This window comes from Polistes dominula, unplaced genomic scaffold (genome assembly GCF_049000335.1).
Source record: "Polistes dominula isolate Pdom_NZ unplaced genomic scaffold, Pdom_raw_medaka contig_79, whole genome shotgun sequence".
In the NCBI taxonomy this organism is placed as follows: domain Eukaryota; kingdom Metazoa; phylum Arthropoda; class Insecta; order Hymenoptera; family Vespidae; genus Polistes; species Polistes dominula.
Window position 1 is genome coordinate 3147142 of NW_028300916.1, and position 17290 is coordinate 3164431.

A 17290-nucleotide genomic window follows, 5' to 3' on the forward strand; every position below is an offset into this window, starting at 1 on the left:
GGTCAATGGCTGCGCCAATCAAAAGGCATGTCCACAAAGACTGTCCAATCACGTGGTAGTATCTAATGAGAATGCACCATACAACCAAAATTAACCAATGATTAAAAGTAAACTAGACACTCACGTTTTATATTTCTATTTGATTAATATTTTTTGTAAATAATTTTTATCAAACTTATAACACACAATGAAATACAAATAGAAATTATTTGAAATAATTCTAAGGTATATAAACTTGATGTATAAAATTTCTATAATAAATATAGAAAAAATGATTACATAATACATACATTATTACAAATGATTTTATTACGATTTTTTCGATTGCAACGACTACAAATGTAATAATTACAAATTTATAAATTTTATTATTGAAAACAAGTAATATATTTATTTATATATTTGTTGTATCTTTGTATAAAATATTAATAAATCTAGAATAAATTTACATACAACAGTTCATTTATATGAAAAAAAAACAACAACAAAAAACAAAAGAATTGATTTATAGTATTACATAAAATTTTATATTACAGGAATTTTAATTATATTGGAATGAGTGAACGAGCTAAAAGTTGTTATTTAAGAAGTAACAGTGAAACTTTATCAACTGTTTATTTACCTGATTCTTCTCCAATTTTTATAGGACGTTCTGAAGGAACTAATATTACTGATATAAAATGTTCAAGAAAACAAGGTCTAACATATATTATTAATATATTTTAATTTTTAAATATTTCCTACCTAATTTATTGTATATATAATATAAATCAATTTGCGCGCGTATATTTTGATTCTTAAAATTCTTATTATAAATTTATCATTTAATTTTAATTTAAACATTATTTTCTATTAATTTTGTAGTTAGAGTATGTGCAGATTATAAGCAACATATAGTAACGGTTCAACAAGTTGGTACAAGAGCTTGTGGTGTAAATGGCTTCAAAACTAAAAAAGATGATAGATTAATTGCCAAACATAATGATAAATTAGAAATTTTATATGGAAAGCACATATATCAAATAGAATTTAATCCACCACCTAAAGAACAGAATGATCAAACATTGGTAAAAAAAAGATCTTATGATTCGGAAGATGAATTATTAAATACAGAAATAACGAATTCGTGCAAAATGCGCAAAATAGAAGATGAAAGTAATACTATCGTACAAGAAACGATTAGCAATGAAAATAATTATTCAATAAATGGAAAAGATAATAATGAAATTAATGCTATTGCATCAACATCTAAAGAAAATGATGTAGATAATAGTACAATGAAAATAACAGGATTGTGGGAAAGTAATAAAGAATTATTAATATATACTCCACAAAATGTGCAAAATCGTTCAAAGGTAATATTTGTGATCAAAAAGATATAATTGATTCTAATTAAAAAAAAAAAAAAAAAAAGAAGAAATCAAATAATTAGATATGTATAAAATACTTTCTTTTTACAGATAGCTGCATATGACATGGATGGCACATTGATAAAAACAAAGTCTGGTCTTGTATTTCCAAAAGATGTTAATGATTGGCAATTGCTATATCCTACAATACCTAAAAAATTAAAGCAATTCTATGAAGATGATTACAAAATTGTCATTTTTACTAATCAAGGAGCTCTTGGTACAGGAAAAGTAAAAGTGGAAGATTTTAAAGTAAAAGTTGAAAAAGTAGTAGAAAAATTAGGTGTTCCTATTCAAGTAAATATTTCTATATTTCTAAAACATTGAATAATATTATAATTCTTTTTTACTTATGAAACATTTTAAATTATAGGTCTTCATTTCTATAGGAAAAAGTATATATAGAAAGCCAGCGCCAGGAATGTGGAATAAATTTGTCAACGATGTATGTACAATATAAGAATGTTCCATATTTGGAAAAATATTATTATTATAATGATGATATAATTATTTCTGTTTTCTTTTTTTTAGAAAAATGGAAATATCAGTATAGATAAATTAAATTCTTTTTATGTTGGAGATGCGGCAGGTCGACAAAAAAATTGGGCACCTGGTAAAAAGAAGGATCATTCTAAAGTAGATCGTTTAATGGCTATAAATATAGGCTTACAATTTCAAACCCCAGAAGAACATTTTCTTGGGCATAAAGTTGCACCATATATTTTACCTACATTTAATCCAAAAGCATTGCAAAAAGATGCTAATCCAACTGATGCTAAAATTACTTCGCAACAACAAGAAGTATGTATTACATAATATAACAAAAATATTTTCATTTTCTTTTGTTTTTTGTTTTTTTAATTTTTATTTCAATTTTTTTTTATTATATAATTGTATAAAAATAATAATTGTTTTATAAATACAACAGATAATACTCATGGTTGGTAGTCCTGGCTCTGGAAAATCTCATTTTGCTAAACATTATTTAATTGACTACGATTACATTAACAGAGATACTTTGGGAAGTTGGCAAAAATGTATATCTACTATGGAACAATCTTTGATTAAAGGAAAACGTGTTGTTATAGACAATACCAATCCAGATCCTGCCTCACGTGAAAGATATATTACAGCGGCAAAAAAATATAATATTCCAATTAGATGTTTTCTCATGACAACAAGTACTGAACATGCCAAACATAATAATAAGGTAAAATAAGATATTTTTGTTTATATATATTTCCTAATTTTATTTATATATTTCTAATATCATTTTATTTTTATTTATTTCTAGTTCCGTGAATTAGTTGATTCTAATCATGCTAAGATTAATGACATCATCATAAATTCTTATATGTAAGTAAAATGAAATTTTTCAAGTTACTATATCGTATTTGTTTTTTTTTTATTACATTTCTAAAAGTATTCTTGTTATATATATATATATATTTGTCTGTTTTATCAGGAAAAATTATGTACCACCAACATTAGAAGAAGGTTTCACAGAAATTGTAAAAATTAATTTTATTCCACGATTTTTGTCTGAAAGAGATAAAGAATTGTATGAAATGTATTTGCTCGAAAATTAATTATATTAATTGTAATGAAAATAACTTAAAAATATCATCATAATTATTATAATACTTAGCATAATTGACAAACATATTAAATGATAATATATTTATAAATTTTTTCATTTATATGTATTATTTTATATGCTATCTATATTGTATGTAAATGTATATTTAAATGTATGACATAAACGCATGTACAGACAAGATATGCGGAAAACAGTTTTGTATTATTAGTCTAGAAATTTATTGGGTTATTCCCTTTTCGCGTGTAATTCAACAATCTAATTGATGTTGCTGTATAACAGCAGGCTTACTCATATTTTTTAATAATTCATATTTATGTATTTTTTTTTTTATGATGACGTGCTATTGAACTATTGATCATGATCTTGCTTTTAAAACAGTAAAAATAATGCTGCTGTGTATGTCAATACATAATCACCTACTTATGTTACATGATTGAAGATATAAAAGTATTATTACGAGATTAATAATATTTCGTAGATAATGCATATTTACTAAATAAATTTAAAAACAAAATATTACTTCATTTGTAATATTTTCTATGATCATCTAAGTACATGTAATATTTTTTCATATGTTTCAATTATCTAACATATTTAAACGAGCTTATAGTCATAAATCATTATATTTATTGGTATACACGATTTAAAGAGGATTACAAACCATAATAGCAATAAATCAATTGAAGAAACTACAATTTTTTCTTAATTGGAAGCATGAAACACATATTACCTTTTTGTTAGAGGTTAATTGTGTTAATTTCATTCTAACATCTTTTTATAATTTTCAATTAATATAAATTGTGCCTCAATCGATAAATATGTGCTCTTAAATTTACATGATAGGAAGATTATGGAATAATACTTTTTTGTCAATCTTGCTTTTTTTTTTCTTGTTTCTTCTTTTTTTCTTAAAAACAGACTTGTAAATAATTAAACGTATAGTACCATGATAAATATTTGATATATTAATTTGCAAGAATTCCTTAAGAATAGTAACATGTAGCGCCATAATCCTTATTTAGGTCCTGTTAAAAATGGGTCATAACAATGAGTATCGATGTCACAGTCTGTTTGAGAGCACATCATTGGAGCTTTAAGAATTCAACTACAAAGTTCTCTATTTGCTATATTTGGAAATACTATTTCACTATAATGTTTATTATTCGGTTCTACAAATGATTGATAATGAATAATAGATCTCTCTCTCTTTCTCTTTCTTTTTTTTTTTTTATGAGTTATACTTTCTTCGTAAAAATGATTATATATAATTAATTGGAATAGCAAAAGAAAAAGAATTCTAATTTTATATGATTTTAACAGTGATTTGTTTTAACAATGATTGTAACGACAGTTTTTAATATGCTCCATATTATGTTCTCTTTCTAGAGTTCTAAATTCGGCACATTGTTCTAGTTTTTAGTAGCATTTTGAAAACTCTGTAGGCACATTCTTAATTTAACATTGAAAGTGTACGTTCTTTGATACATATAATAATAGCTTATAAATAATAATAATAATAATAATAATAATGATAATAATAATAATATTTTGTTGAATAGATATTTTTTTACATTACAATACAACTGCGAATATTATAATCTTATGTGTATATTTATTATACGCATTTACCTGCGTACATAGTCGAAATGCAACATTAAGTATATATATATATGTATATTGAATTAATAGTTAAGCACAAATTATATATATATATATAGAGAAAGGTTCTTTGTTATTGGGTTAATATTACATCTCGACCATGGAATTATTGTAAATAGTTAAATGTAATGTTTGCCAGATATCATGGCCTGTGAACACTTGGGTAGTTTGGAAATTTGCTGAGCATCAAATAGTTACTCTTGCTTATATTTTGTATTATAATTTATCTATGAATATATGTCTATAGTCAATATTGCATTTATTAACACAAAAAAGAAAAAAAGAATAGAAACCAAAAAAAAATAGAAAAAAAAGAAAAGAATAAGTTCGAGGTAACTTGTATCATTCACGTTCCTTTGTAATTAAAAAAACACTTGTTAAAATATTAACAAGTGTAAAATATAGGAACGAATGTAAAACTCTTCATTTCTTGTAGATTTTTCAATTGTGCAGTAATATGGTTGCTATGGCAGCATGCTTATAGAGTAAATTGCTATTTCTGGAACAATTGCATTTTGAAAAAATTGCTAAAGATTATACGCTATCTTTCATATGTTTCTATTAGTCAATATTATTATGTCATGTCAGCAAAATATTCGTATATATTGCAATTTTTTTGTTGTAGGAACTTTAAACTGTAAAAATGCAATTCCATTGCTTCATTTGCATAAATGCATCTAACTTTGACTATTATTTAGGCAAAATGTGCTATCGTTGCTCCCATAGAAACGTTATTGCTGCTAAAATTGTCTAAATAATCAATGTGCTGCTAAAATTAATTTATAAATAATCAAATATGTATGTTAGCATGAAAAAAAAAAAAATAGATTAAAGCAACAGAGCGGTTGATGGCAGCATTTTACGATTTTCGTTGTTTTATATTTGTCTTTTGTAAATAAAATCTACAAAATTGGCATTATCTTATTAATAATATTCATACATATATGTATGTATGTGTGTATACTAACATAAACCACAAAAGAATTAAATTGTGTAAATATGAATACAAAATTTATCTTTTTTATTACAATTACTAACAAAATATCAACTTAAAATTAACCTATTAATCGGGGAGACCTTAAATAAAATAATGAATCATACAAATTGCACATATTACGTTGCTCTAATAGCAATGAGAAATAAAAATAAAAATGATTTATTTATTCTTTGATATCATAAAAGAAGTTAAATATCTTTATTCGTCCCCGATTAACAAGTTAATAATTATCCTTTATAACAAATCAGATGTGTTACTTTAATTGATACCAACAACCGCTGCACACACATCGTTTTTTAAAACGTAATATTAGTTGATAAATTCGTAATTGTTATATTTGATTAAAAAAAAATTAGCTAAACATAACTGCTGAATATTCTTTGAAGCAATTAAGACCAGACCCATCCTATGCTATTCTCTTTCTGTATGCTTATAAAATTCCCTCCCTGAGACACGAGGATTGGTCACGGATATTCAGCAGTTAGGCCAAAATGCTAAGCATTATTTTGCTATTTAAGAAGTGACAGTTAGCCTATCTCTATCATTTCTGTGTCTTCCACATTGTTATGTCCTACACCATTATGCCTAAAAAATTCAATTATAGATATCATATTTAATTGCATTGAATATGATATACTTATTAAATTATTACGACTTTGTATCATAATTATAAAGTAATTAAAACAGATTTACCTATGATTTTGCAAATGCGAATTATGCAAATGGAAATGTGTATTTCTTGGTGAGAAACCACGTACATTGCCTTTACGAGGACTTCTAGCATTTATAATTCTTGGTTGGTACATATCTTCAAGTATACTTGGTGCTACATATGTGAATCCCTTAGAATACCAAATAATAATAATAATAATAATTATTATTATTATAATGATAATAAAGAAATTGATTAAAGAATTACAAGTTTTTAATAATCTTAAGTGATATTTAGTAAATTTACTAAAGTAATATTTTCGAAACCAAATACTTACCTGAAATACTCTATTAGCTGATTCACTCAAAGTATATTCTGCAGGTGAATCTATAGGGGCAGAAGTTGTGAATCTTTTGTCAAATTGGGATACGTCATCTTCGCTTGCCAATATTGGCTTGAATGGTGGTTCCAATTTTCGTGATATAACATCGTTCCAATTGATGTGCTTAAAGAATTGATGATTTTTTATTTGTTCAGCATCCGATGGTGCAGTACCTAACCTTTGTGCGACTTGTCTCTATATCATTAAATTAAAAAAACTTATTAGAATTATATTTATATTATTAAACTATTCAAAATTAATTTCAATAAATCAATGCTAAAAAAAAAAAAAAAAACAATCTAAAATAAATAGAGTAGTAAAGTAACAAAACGTTTATCAACCTTTAGCAGCTTTCTTATTAAATCTCTGGCATCGGGCGTTAAATATTGAGGAAGATTTAATTTGCCCCGTAGAATTTTGTCTATTGTCTTTTTTCTATTATTAGATGTAAATGGGGGCTAAAATAAAAAAGGAATAAAATCTGAGAAAAAACAGAAATATGTGAATGCATCCACTGAAAAAATTACATACAGATCCTGTGAGCATGTCATACATCAAAGTACCAAGACTCCACCAATCGACTGCTTTACCATGTCCACTTCTCATTAAAATTTCAGGGGCCCTTAGAAAAAAAACATTAACATGTTTTTTTTCCATTAAACAGACGATATTACAAATATAAACTACACGTTCTTACATATATTCTATAGTTCCACAAAAAGTATGTGTTACAGTATCATCTTGTATATGTTCTTTGCATAAACCAAAATCAGTTAATTTAATATGACCTTCCGCATCTAACAAAATATTTTCTGGTTTCAAATCTCTGTAAAGCAAATTAATATGTAATTAATGATATACTCATTAAAATAACATTAGCATATAATGTGCTACAATATTATAAATGTATAATACCTGTAAATGATTCCTTGTAAATGAAGATGTTGCAAAGCCAATATTATTTCAGATAAGTAAAAACTGTAATTAAAGTATACGCTTTAAATTCAACATTGTTTTTATATAAGAATGTTGAAACAAAAAATAACATATACTTGTATAATCTCCTACCATGCAGTATCTTCTAAAAATATTCCTTCGTCATTTAAATGTCGAAAAAGTTCACCTCCACACATATACTCTAAGATCAAATATAATTTACCACACGTTTGGAAAGCATACATAAGGTCTACAATGAATGGATGCTGCAAGGAAATTATGTTAAAGAGAAATAGCATGGATTTGACAATATATTAATTGATTTTAATCATACCTTTACGGCTTCTAAAATATTTCGTTCAGCTTTTGTATGAGCGGTATCTTTCTGATTTCTTATAATAGATGCCTTCTGTAGCACCTATTTTATAAATACAACAACAACATTTTTTACAAAGTTTTGAAAATTCGTTATAAAATAGATAAAACAAAATTAGTGTTAAAAATATCTAGTTCTTTTTTTAATTTAAAATATAATTTTACATTTTTAGCGTAAAGAGAGAGAGAGAGAGAGAGTATGGCATAAGAGTAACTAACAAACCTTCCTCATAAAATAAATCAAATGGAATTCTATAGAAGAGTGTCCAAGTGATCATAGAGTTCTTTTTTTATGTAATACTTTGTAACCCATTAAATCTTTTACAACGTTAATACATATATCGACCATATTATGTCGTAAACAAATCAATGTTATTTTCAACTTACCTTCATAGCAAAAATGGTACCACTATCATTTCCTGTTATTTTACGTACTTGAAAGACCTTTCCATATCCACCTTTTCCAATAACTTTGCATAATTCAAAATCTTGTGGTCCAGCTCTTTCTCTTCCACGATTAACATTTTGTTCAGAAATAGCAACCGTTTCAACGCCATCAGATCTGTTAGAAAATCATTGTTATTATGTTAGCATATAAATTGAAATTTACATCACCAGATGCAAAGATTTACTCACTCGATTATTTCATTCACGTTAGGATTAGGATCATAGTCCTCCTACATAAAAGGAAAACAATTTAGTTGTAATAATAATAATAATAATAATAATAATAATAATATTAATATGAAAAAGAAATATGAAATAATAAAAAGAAAAGTATTGAGATTCGACATATCAATGGGGAAAAGAGGAAAGTTGTTACCTCTCCAATCTCGATAACATCATCATCCGACTCGTCCCCATTCACTGTATCCACATCGTGCAATTCAATATCAAATACCGCAGCCATTCTGGACGCGATTGTTTTTTATCAAAAGACGTCCTAAGGCTAAATAAATTGACAGTCTTTCTTGATGCAGCGTGCACTCTCAGTAAAATATTGTTGCACCTTATATAGAACAAACCTTGAATGTCTACATTACGTTCCTGACAAGAAATGCGCTGTTGCAGCATACCAAACGAATTTCTCCATAAATTCGTTGATTGGTTAACAATCTTTCTCGAGTGGGAGAAACATATTTTCGACCAATCAACAATAACATTCAAAGTCTACTTGAGTTCTATTACCACTCCTCCTGACATAAAAGCATTTTACATTGTTGCCGACTTTTGTACTTGTACATTCTCTTTAACGCGGTAAATTCAAATAATATAATTTTTTTCAACGAAACAATAGAAGGAACAGGAAAGTTTTTCAAATAATTATATGCACCTTTGTTTGATTCGAATTTAAGTTAAGATATATTTAAATACAATAACGACAATTTATATAAAGTATAAGAAAAATTGAAATGCAATTGTTTGCGCACTACTTATGCGCAATGCTATTTTTTTTACTAATCTTTAGATTAAAAAAAAATAAAAGTTTATTATATTTAATTATATACTTTATGTATTAATGTTTAATTATATTAATACATATTATATATAATGAATATTTTAATAAAAAAATAATTTAAGTTTTACAACCTATCGTAAGCGAGTCATCCCTTTATCAGACATTATAAAGTGATTTGGAACAATAGATTTGTTATCGGTATATTTAAATTGATAAAACGTATTAAATTTACAATAAGATTATGCTGATTTTTTTTTATCTTATTACCGATAAAATAACGTTATTTTAGTTGAAAATTTTCTCTTCTTACAAATAAAATAAAAAAGGGAAAATGACTATTCGTCATCACGTAAAAGGATACGATGATTTCGTTAAATTTTTTGAAAATTTAAAAACTGAAGAACCAGTCTTTGTTTTATATACAGGAGCAAAGCTTGAAAATGGTCAAAGTTGGTGTCCCGATTGTGTGGAAGGTAAAACAATCTTTGTGCTTTGTTCTTTTGTTTCAAAGTACATAACCTATTTTGTAATTAGTCATTAGTTCAATAATATACTATAAATTTCCCTTTGATTCATAGATCTAAATAAAGTTATTTCTATTGTTTCATTTCTGTTAAAAATATTTGAATAGTCTTATAGTATTCTAATAAATAATAATATTAATTTAATCTAGCGGAGCCATTTATAGAAGCCGGATTAAAAACACTCCCTGAGAAGTCCCATTTTGTCGAGGTTCAAGTAGGAGATAGAGCATTGTAAATATTATACAATTATTTTTCATTAAGTTTAATAAATATAATATATTATGATTTAAAAATATATGTTCTTTTATTCTTTTATTTTTTAGCTGGAAGGATCCTAATTGCGTATTCCGTAAAGATAATAAAACTCAATTGAAGGTGCTACCAACATTGGCTTTATGGGGAACTCAGAAACGTTTACAAGGTAGTGAGTGCCAAAGCGAAGTACTTCTTGATATGTTATTTACAGAAAAAGACGATTAAACTTGTTTATTTTACATATATATATATAGTGCTATTATTATTTTATAATTCAAAAAAGTATTGAATATTCTCTTAAGTAAATTTTTGATATTGGCAAGTATATAAGATACTTTAGTTAAAAATATTGTTTTTTTTTTTATTTGATAATGGTTTTTCCATTACTTATTTTATACAATAAAATCACGGAATGAATTATTATATTTAATTTATCACATTATCTTAATTGTTCTAATTTGTTTTCAGCCAACTTTAATTCGATTTATTTAGCTTTTAATATCTCATTTATAGATTTATGCGTACATGTTTTATATTCTATAAATAATATCACGTCAGTAGTGATCTCGTAAAACGTGTTTCACATATTTTATATTAAACATTTTCTTTTTTTTTATAATTTATTATAAAAATAGAGTAAAAATTCTTAATTTACAAGTAATATAAAAAGTTCAAAAATTAACATTTTTCAATATTAAACTAATGTATATATATTATACAGAATCTTTCGCTTAACTTGATCACTTCAAATATTTAATTTATTTCGTACGATAGAAAAAAATGTCACAGGAAAAAATGACTTTGAAAAAAAAAATTCAGCCCGTTACTATATCAACACCTTCGAACAGAATATTCTTTTCCTCTGGCATTTTTTTCTATCGTACGAAATAAATTAAATATTTGAAGTGATCGAGTTAAGCGAAAGATCCTGTACACATTACATATTCTAAATTTATGAAGAATATTTTAAGATATAAAATATGATAATATTTTAACAATATTTTGTATTAATACACTAATAAGATACCATTACCATTTATATATAATTTTATAGTTTTTCTTGATATATTATATTATTACTATTCGCATGTTATTCTATGGCATCTGTGATTGAAAATTCTTCCGTAGGAGGTAACATGCGAATGCAATAATGAATTTTCTTACTCTTCAATATACTGTAACTATTATCAAAGATGACGAAATCTATAAAAAAAAATAAATATAGATGTGAATATACAGTATAATAACATATAAAATAGTAATTACAATGACTTACATTTAGCTAATTTTTCACAAGTTAAAAATCCAATCTCATTCAATAAGTGCGCATTTATTTTTGTAAAAGGTACGGCTTCGGTCATTTTTCCGGATGCATCTTCTTTCAAAATACCGAATTTAATATCATTATCTTCCGTGCGAAAATCCCAACTATAAAAACAATATTCTATGTTATTTCATTCTAAATGAAATATATATTTTTGTAATAAGTTTATACCTTAAAATAGATCCTTCTTCGGACGAATCCAAACTAAGTTTTATCTTATCTCCTTTGCGAATAGTGACAGTAGTATATTCCGAAGATTCATCACTTTCTTCTACTTTATCTAGATACATTTCCTTCGGTATTTTTCCACCTATACAAATCTATACAAAAAATATAGGTAAATATTAATTATAAAACAAATAATATTATTTGAAATATTAACAAAATTGTAGTTACCTTTGTTATAAGTCTTGGATTACCATCGGGATCTTTTAAAGTGCCTCCATAACATGCAGGTAGTTGATCGGGTGAAATTTGTTGCAATATCGCGGGTTTCCATTTCATAGGGTCTGGTCTGAATACATGTAATTTCGATATTGTATAATCGTTCAAAAATTTCTTAGCTATGGAAAATCCAATAGAAAACACTTTCGGGGCTACAAAAATATTATTAAAATTGATTGATAATGTTTTATATGAAGCAACTAATAACTTGGAATGTTAGGTAATTTGGCTAATTTACCATTAATGAGGTAACAAACTTTTAAGATTTCTGGATAATTTGCTTCATATAATTGAAGGCACGTTAAGATAGTTTCAGTAGCTAAAAATGACAATAATGTTTTTTAATTATACATCAATATATATATTAACACATATACACACACAAAACTTTGAAATAACTTACAATAAGATGTAATTTAAAAAGATGACTTAAGTAATACGTAAGCTTCTATTTCTTATAGACAGTTCACGATTTTACCTGAATAAATTACCTGGCCTCCACAAATATGGCTTCAAATTGAATCCTTCTAGATCGAAGATAGCTGTAAGTTGTCCAGCTTTAAAACCATGCTTTTTAGATTGTTCATCGGCTATCTTTACATAACGTTCCAAGTATTTGATCACAGTTTTTATTAATTGTTTTTTTGTAATTACGTGAAGTGTTCCGTAAATATCAAATTCGCCAAAAATTACTACAATAACTAAAAAATTCATTAGTAATATAAATATAGTGAGACTAATAATGTTTTATTTATAAAAAAAATTCATAAAGTATTATATACCTGGTGAACCTTCTTTGTCGAATCCACATATTCCATGTGGCCCATACTTTTTCATAACTTCCGGTTCATCATATTCAACTAATTTGTCAACTTCCCATTGCTTACGCCATTTTAATGACTTAACAAACAAAAAATTTGTTTCGTTAGTTTTTTCATTTTGATTTCTATATTCTATAAATAAATATACTTATTTCTTATTAAAAAAAAAAAAAAAAAAAAAAAAACAAAGAAACACCAAAGAGAAAGTTATGCTATCAACCTAATTTTATTTATAACGAATAATTTATATTATACTCACGTTTCTCAACATTTTTTCAGCCGCCTCAACGTTCCAGTTTCGTGCTAAAAATTAATATAAATTTTATTTATTATGTAAAATAACATTTTTACAAGAATTTATATTAATTTTGTATTTATTTAATACGTTCAAGTATCAAGTCAAATCCTATCAATTTCGGTGATTATCTAAATATATTTTTTTGATAATATTTCATGACTCATCAACGAAATAATGGATCGTTGTTGATATCAGTTGTAACGAGGTCATAGTTCATGACAATGAAAAAAAAAAATGGAAAATTATTATATGAAGTAAAAAAAATATGAATTATAGTGGCAATGGTAGAATCGAATTGTTAGTTGATAATAAAGCCTTTCAATGGATTCAGTTAAATTTAAAATTCTAAATAAAGCCTAGAAAGAGAGAGCGATATCACGATTAGAAAGGAAGAATTGTTGACGATGAAAGAAAAAAAAAAAAAAAACCTAGAAAATCTAACTCTTGCTCAAATTATGAACCATTGTAGTGTTTAAAAGCGATAGTTCGTAAAATGAATAATTATTGCGCAGTACATTCCATTGTTGTAATAAGCCGGTTTGTGTTTAAAATTTTGTTTAATGTTATAATATCACCCAACAGTCAATAAAATTGACTCAATTAGAATTTTATTTTAATAAACAAATATTATGTACATTCTGTTTTTTTTTTATCTCTATATTTATTATCTTATATATATATATATATATTATTTATCTTGTATATATTATTATAATTATTCGAAACAATTGTCGATTCGATTTTCTTATCAATGATTTTACAGTTAATCGATTAATAGAATATTTCTTACCTTTTAACCAACGAATAAGAAATTGATCATTGTGATGGGGTTGCAGGGAATCAGCCATGACTTTTCTAAACTAAAATATATCATTTAATGAAAATATTGTATCAATCTAATTGATTTGTATGTAATATTGATAATATTTTTTTTTTTTATAAACAAACCTTTAATTCATACTTTTTCCTTTTATTGTATAAATTTCTGATTTGCATTTTTCACAAATAATAATTTAACGCTCACGTAATATCCTCTTAAGCATTTATTTTTTTCTCAATTATTGTAATAATATTTCAAAATAAAAAAATAATTTGTTTTCATGGATAATTTAACAAGCGAATGTAATTTACAACCTTGGGACAAGGTTATTTTTTTCATAATATAAAAAATTTATATTTTCTAACTAGAATTACTAATGTTTAGTAAAATTAATTTTTTGCATATCTCAGGTTATACTTCGTTTTTATCAGATTACGTAAATAATTCATATGACGCATATATCGAATAAACTTTACGTATAATTTAATGTTAGAAAAATATGAACAAAGAAGTATTTAACAATAAATTTACAGGATTGATTCGTTACGAAGAGAAATTTTATCGTTTTTTCTAAGAAATCATTTCACGCTGAATAAGTAGTTTTTCTTTTTTTTTTTTATATATATACGGAAAGAAATCTTTTTGAAGTCAACGAACGTGTCAAATAATGATTTTTATTTTGATTTTAAATTTAACATATATTTAATATTGAAATATTTAATAAATGTAAATAAAATCGACAGTTCTTAATTATATGTGGATGCAGTAGATTTAATTGGACGTTAATATTAAACAGGTTTAAATAATTTAAATATATTATTTTTCGATGCAAGTGATTTTCCATTAATTTCCGTTTAAATTATAAGCTAACGGTTCACGTAAGCATTTGAGAGGTAACAAAAGAGAGAGCAAGAGATAGATAAAGAGTATAAAAAAACAAGAACACGGAAGAACTTTCTTCCATTTCTTTGCCAATTTTTAACGTTAGTGTAACATAAATATAAGCTTACTTTCATCAGTGCAAATCGTTGGTTGTCCAGCAAGTTCAATGAATCCGTCATCGTTATTATTATTGTTTATAATTTCTGCGAAATTAAGATCAATATAGAAATCTAGAAAAAAAAAATAATAACAAAGAAAATTAATAAAAAATACTTTCTCAAGAAAAGAATCGTTCGTGTTTCGTTTTTTTTTTTTTTTTTTTTTTTTTAAATTTAATAAAAACAATAAGAATAATATAAACGTTTTAAAATGAAACGTTAAATAATGAAGAAAATATTCTTCAAAATGTCACTATTTTATTTTTCATCTGAAATTTATTTTCTTACTTATTTCATTTCAATGTTTTTTTTTCTGCCGTGTAAAAAAAAAAAGAAATTATATGTAACTAGATGTGGTCTAACACCTTAAATCACTCACCTGTAACCAAGTATCGAAGAAGAGAAAGACAAAAAGAACTGTTGCCACACGATTGATGTTTGACGCGAATCGATAGCCAACTGAAATGCGAACGTTAAGTAGGAAAACTTAATATCTTTCAAGTAACAAATAGTCTGTACAACTCCCTCCGGTTTATTTGAGATTAAAAATGGCGGGATTCATTTTTTACGAACATAATGCCTCTCTACTCTACGTTTCAAACCAAAGTTCAATTCATTATATGTATTATTATTTAATAATAGAAAAAAAATCTATTATTATATAAATATCGAATAAAATAAATTTAAACGAATGTATAAATTACGGTCGGGCTAAAATAGAATTTTAAATTTTAAATAATTCTAAATACTCTTTCTCATATATCAAACACGGTAAGTGTACATAATATATATATATATAAGTCGTTCAAAAACGATTAAAAAACAAAAATTGAGATAATTAATGTTTTTTAATACATTGTTATAAAATCATTCAACAAATAAAAACATTATTTAATTTTAAATAATGAAGTGACACTATTATACGTGATTTATATTAATTAAAAATAAAATTAATATTTACGGTAAGTAAAAAAAAGTGACGGGCAATATTGTGTTATATGTATAAGTAACTATTACACACTTTATATATAAGTGTTATATAATTAATTTGTAGAGATATTCAAAGAAATTTGAATTAAAATAATTTCGTATATTAATAAATAGTTTACACGTCATCGAACTACTACTTCAAACAGTGAACTTTGTGTTTAATTTTTACAATTCAGAAATACAGTTATGTTTTTGAAAACAAAAAATAAAATATTAAATATACATAATAAAATCAGTTAATCAAAATAAATAATAAATTTAACTTTATTCATTAACAAGTTCATATAAATTCCGTTTATTTCAAAATAGTCTCGAAAAAAAGAGTTTTTTTTTTCTTTTTTTCCCCTATCATTTTTATTACAATGTTAATATAATGTATTTTCAAACCTGTATTGTCATCCACATATCTTTACCGTATTTTAATTATTCATTTAATTCGTCCCTTTTTATCGATGAAAATACGGATGATCCCTTAAAAATTGAAGAATCATAATTCATTACGATAAAGAAATTTTTTTTCGATATTTTTAAGGAAGAGTTGTTAGTCGATAATTAAAAAGATTATATATATATATAAGGAAAAGACTAAAGTCTAACGGAAGAAGAATTTTAGAATAGCTAAATTTTTAGTAAATTTATTTAATTATTCATGAAGATGACGCGTACCTTCAGTATTTGTAAAGAGTCATAATTACCTGTGACTAACAGTTCTGACAGCTCGGTATAGTTCGGTATTAGTCGGTAATGTTCGGTAACGTTCGGTAATCACTATTATAGCGGTAGATTGATTTCTCTGTTTATTATTTTCACAACACTAAGAGGTAATTTTGTACATTGCATATTACAGCTTGAAGAAAATCTTTGCTTGAAAAATGGTGGGAGAAATTCTTTTTTAAACTTTATATTCTTTTCAGAATCGATATTATTCTGCTGACACGTCTTTTATGCAAGTGAAACTTTTGTGACTTTAAAGTTACTCTTTTATTATTTTTTATACCTTTTATTGTTGCTTTTCATACTATATTAAATAAAAGAGTAAATATTAATCAATAAACAATAAACTTTGTACATAAAGTTACTTCATATATGAGTTTAGTATTAAAGAATGCAACTAAATTACGATTTTGTTAATATACACGTCCAACGAACTGCTGCTACCTTTTCAAGAGAAATACAATTGTGTGAAGTGGTAGTGTAAGTAATTTTCTTAATAATTATTTTCGTTATTTGTAATTGTGATTTTTAAATAAATATTTAAACAAAGTAAGAAACGTTGATTATTTCATGAACATTCTTATTAATTGA

The 17290-nt window shown here is 25.2% G+C and overlaps 4 protein-coding genes and 1 long non-coding RNA gene across 11 annotated transcripts; 3 read left to right on the top strand and 2 right to left on the bottom strand.

The window, feature by feature from the left end:
- Positions 1-90: 90 nt before the first annotated feature.
- On the top strand, positions 91-6186 carry PNKP (Polynucleotide kinase 3'-phosphatase). Of its 3 annotated transcripts, none has more exons than XM_015335953.2 (9): positions 91-225; positions 537-697; positions 865-1355; positions 1461-1706; positions 1783-1854; positions 1941-2210; positions 2338-2619; positions 2704-2765; positions 2875-6186. In XM_015335953.2, the coding sequence occupies exons 2-9, from the start codon at positions 556-558 to the stop codon at positions 2996-2998; spliced, it is 1689 nt and encodes a 562-aa protein (XP_015191439.2). In that variant the 5' UTR covers positions 91-225; positions 537-555; the 3' UTR covers positions 2999-6186. The 3 variants fall into 3 exon arrangements, with proteins under 3 accessions (XP_015191439.2, XP_015191438.2, XP_015191440.2); XM_015335952.2 differs by having other exon boundaries at positions 210-341; positions 2875-4987; XM_015335954.2 differs by lacking the exon at positions 91-225 and adding an exon at positions 255-381 and having other exon boundaries at positions 2875-4987.
- On the bottom strand, positions 4217-9066 carry LOC107074475 (ribosomal protein S6 kinase beta-1). The gene is made up of 12 exons (XM_015335951.2): positions 8834-9066; positions 8647-8687; positions 8398-8572; positions 7970-8053; positions 7768-7901; positions 7615-7677; positions 7397-7525; positions 7231-7321; positions 7041-7157; positions 6655-6894; positions 6359-6507; positions 4217-6250 (listed from the first exon to the last, which is right to left on the bottom strand). Exons 1-12 carry the CDS (start codon positions 8918-8920, stop codon positions 6193-6195), a joined length of 1368 nt encoding a protein of 455 aa, XP_015191437.1. The 5' UTR covers positions 8921-9066; the 3' UTR covers positions 4217-6192.
- Positions 9067-9495: 429 nt separating this feature from the next.
- Positions 9496-10493, top strand: LOC107074515 (thioredoxin domain-containing protein 17). Its single transcript, XM_089170700.1, has 4 exons — positions 9496-9667; positions 9759-9942; positions 10143-10224; positions 10317-10493. The coding sequence occupies exons 2-4, from the start codon at positions 9801-9803 to the stop codon at positions 10471-10473; spliced, it is 381 nt and encodes a 126-aa protein (XP_089026826.1). The 5' UTR covers positions 9496-9667; positions 9759-9800; the 3' UTR covers positions 10474-10493.
- A 90-nt stretch (positions 10494-10583) lies between these two features.
- Positions 10584-16906, bottom strand: LOC107074514 (SEC14-like protein 3). Of its 5 annotated transcripts, XM_089170692.1 has the most exons (13): positions 16681-16906; positions 16373-16456; positions 15375-15454; positions 14966-15067; positions 13926-13995; positions 13097-13140; positions 12799-12916; positions 12508-12717; positions 12255-12335; positions 11969-12168; positions 11744-11892; positions 11525-11676; positions 10584-11451 (listed from the first exon to the last, which is right to left on the bottom strand). In XM_089170692.1, exons 4-13 carry the CDS (start codon positions 15014-15016, stop codon positions 11339-11341), a joined length of 1188 nt encoding a protein of 395 aa, XP_089026818.1. In that variant the 5' UTR covers positions 15017-15067; positions 15375-15454; positions 16373-16456; positions 16681-16906; the 3' UTR covers positions 10584-11338. The 5 variants fall into 5 exon arrangements, with proteins under 5 accessions (XP_089026818.1, XP_089026822.1, XP_015191506.2 ...); XM_089170696.1 differs by lacking the exon at positions 16373-16456 and having other exon boundaries at positions 14966-15040; XM_015336020.2 differs by lacking the exon at positions 16373-16456.
- Positions 16670-17256, top strand: LOC149033083 (uncharacterized). The gene is made up of 2 exons (XR_016176023.1): positions 16670-16806; positions 16900-17256. It is a non-coding gene; the product is annotated as an uncharacterized LOC149033083 (long non-coding RNA).
- Positions 17257-17290: the final 34 nt, after the last annotated feature.

Bases quoted from the DNA above. Each gene is read 5' to 3' on its own strand.
- PNKP (XM_015335952.2), top strand. From the start codon at position 301: ATGATTTTATTACGATTTTTTCGATTGCAACGACTACAAAT. The intron at 1,707-1,782 runs GTAAATATTTCT...TTTAAATTATAG, and splicing joins AATTAGGTGTTCCTATTCAA to GTCTTCATTTCTATAGGAAA. The intron at 1,855-1,940 runs GTATGTACAATA...TCTTTTTTTTAG, and splicing joins GGAATAAATTTGTCAACGAT to AAAAATGGAAATATCAGTAT.
- LOC107074475 (XM_015335951.2), bottom strand. From the start codon at position 8,920: ATGGCTGCGGTATTTGATATTGAATTGCACGATGTGGATACAGTGAAT. The intron at 8,573-8,646 runs GTGAGTAAATCT...ATTTTCTAACAG, and splicing joins AACGTGAATGAAATAATCGA to ATCTGATGGCGTTGAAACGG. The intron at 7,158-7,230 runs GTATGTAATTTT...TTTTTATTTTAG, and splicing joins ATGACATGCTCACAGGATCT to CCCCCATTTACATCTAATAA.
- LOC107074515 (XM_089170700.1), top strand. From the start codon at position 9,801: ATGACTATTCGTCATCACGTAAAAGGATACGATGATTTCGTTAAATTT. The intron at 9,943-10,142 runs GTAAAACAATCT...AATTTAATCTAG, and splicing joins GTGTCCCGATTGTGTGGAAG to CGGAGCCATTTATAGAAGCC. The intron at 10,225-10,316 runs GTAAATATTATA...TTTATTTTTTAG, and splicing joins CAAGTAGGAGATAGAGCATT to CTGGAAGGATCCTAATTGCG.
- LOC107074514 (XM_089170696.1), bottom strand. From the start codon at position 15,016: ATGACGGATTCATTGAACTTGCTGGACAACCAACGATTTGCACTGATG. The intron at 12,917-13,096 runs GTGAGTATAATA...TTGTTTGTTAAG, and splicing joins CTGAAAAAATGTTGAGAAAC to TCATTAAAATGGCGTAAGCA. The intron at 11,452-11,524 runs GTAAGTCATTGT...TTTTTTTTATAG, and splicing joins TTGTGAAAAATTAGCTAAAT to ATTTCGTCATCTTTGATAAT.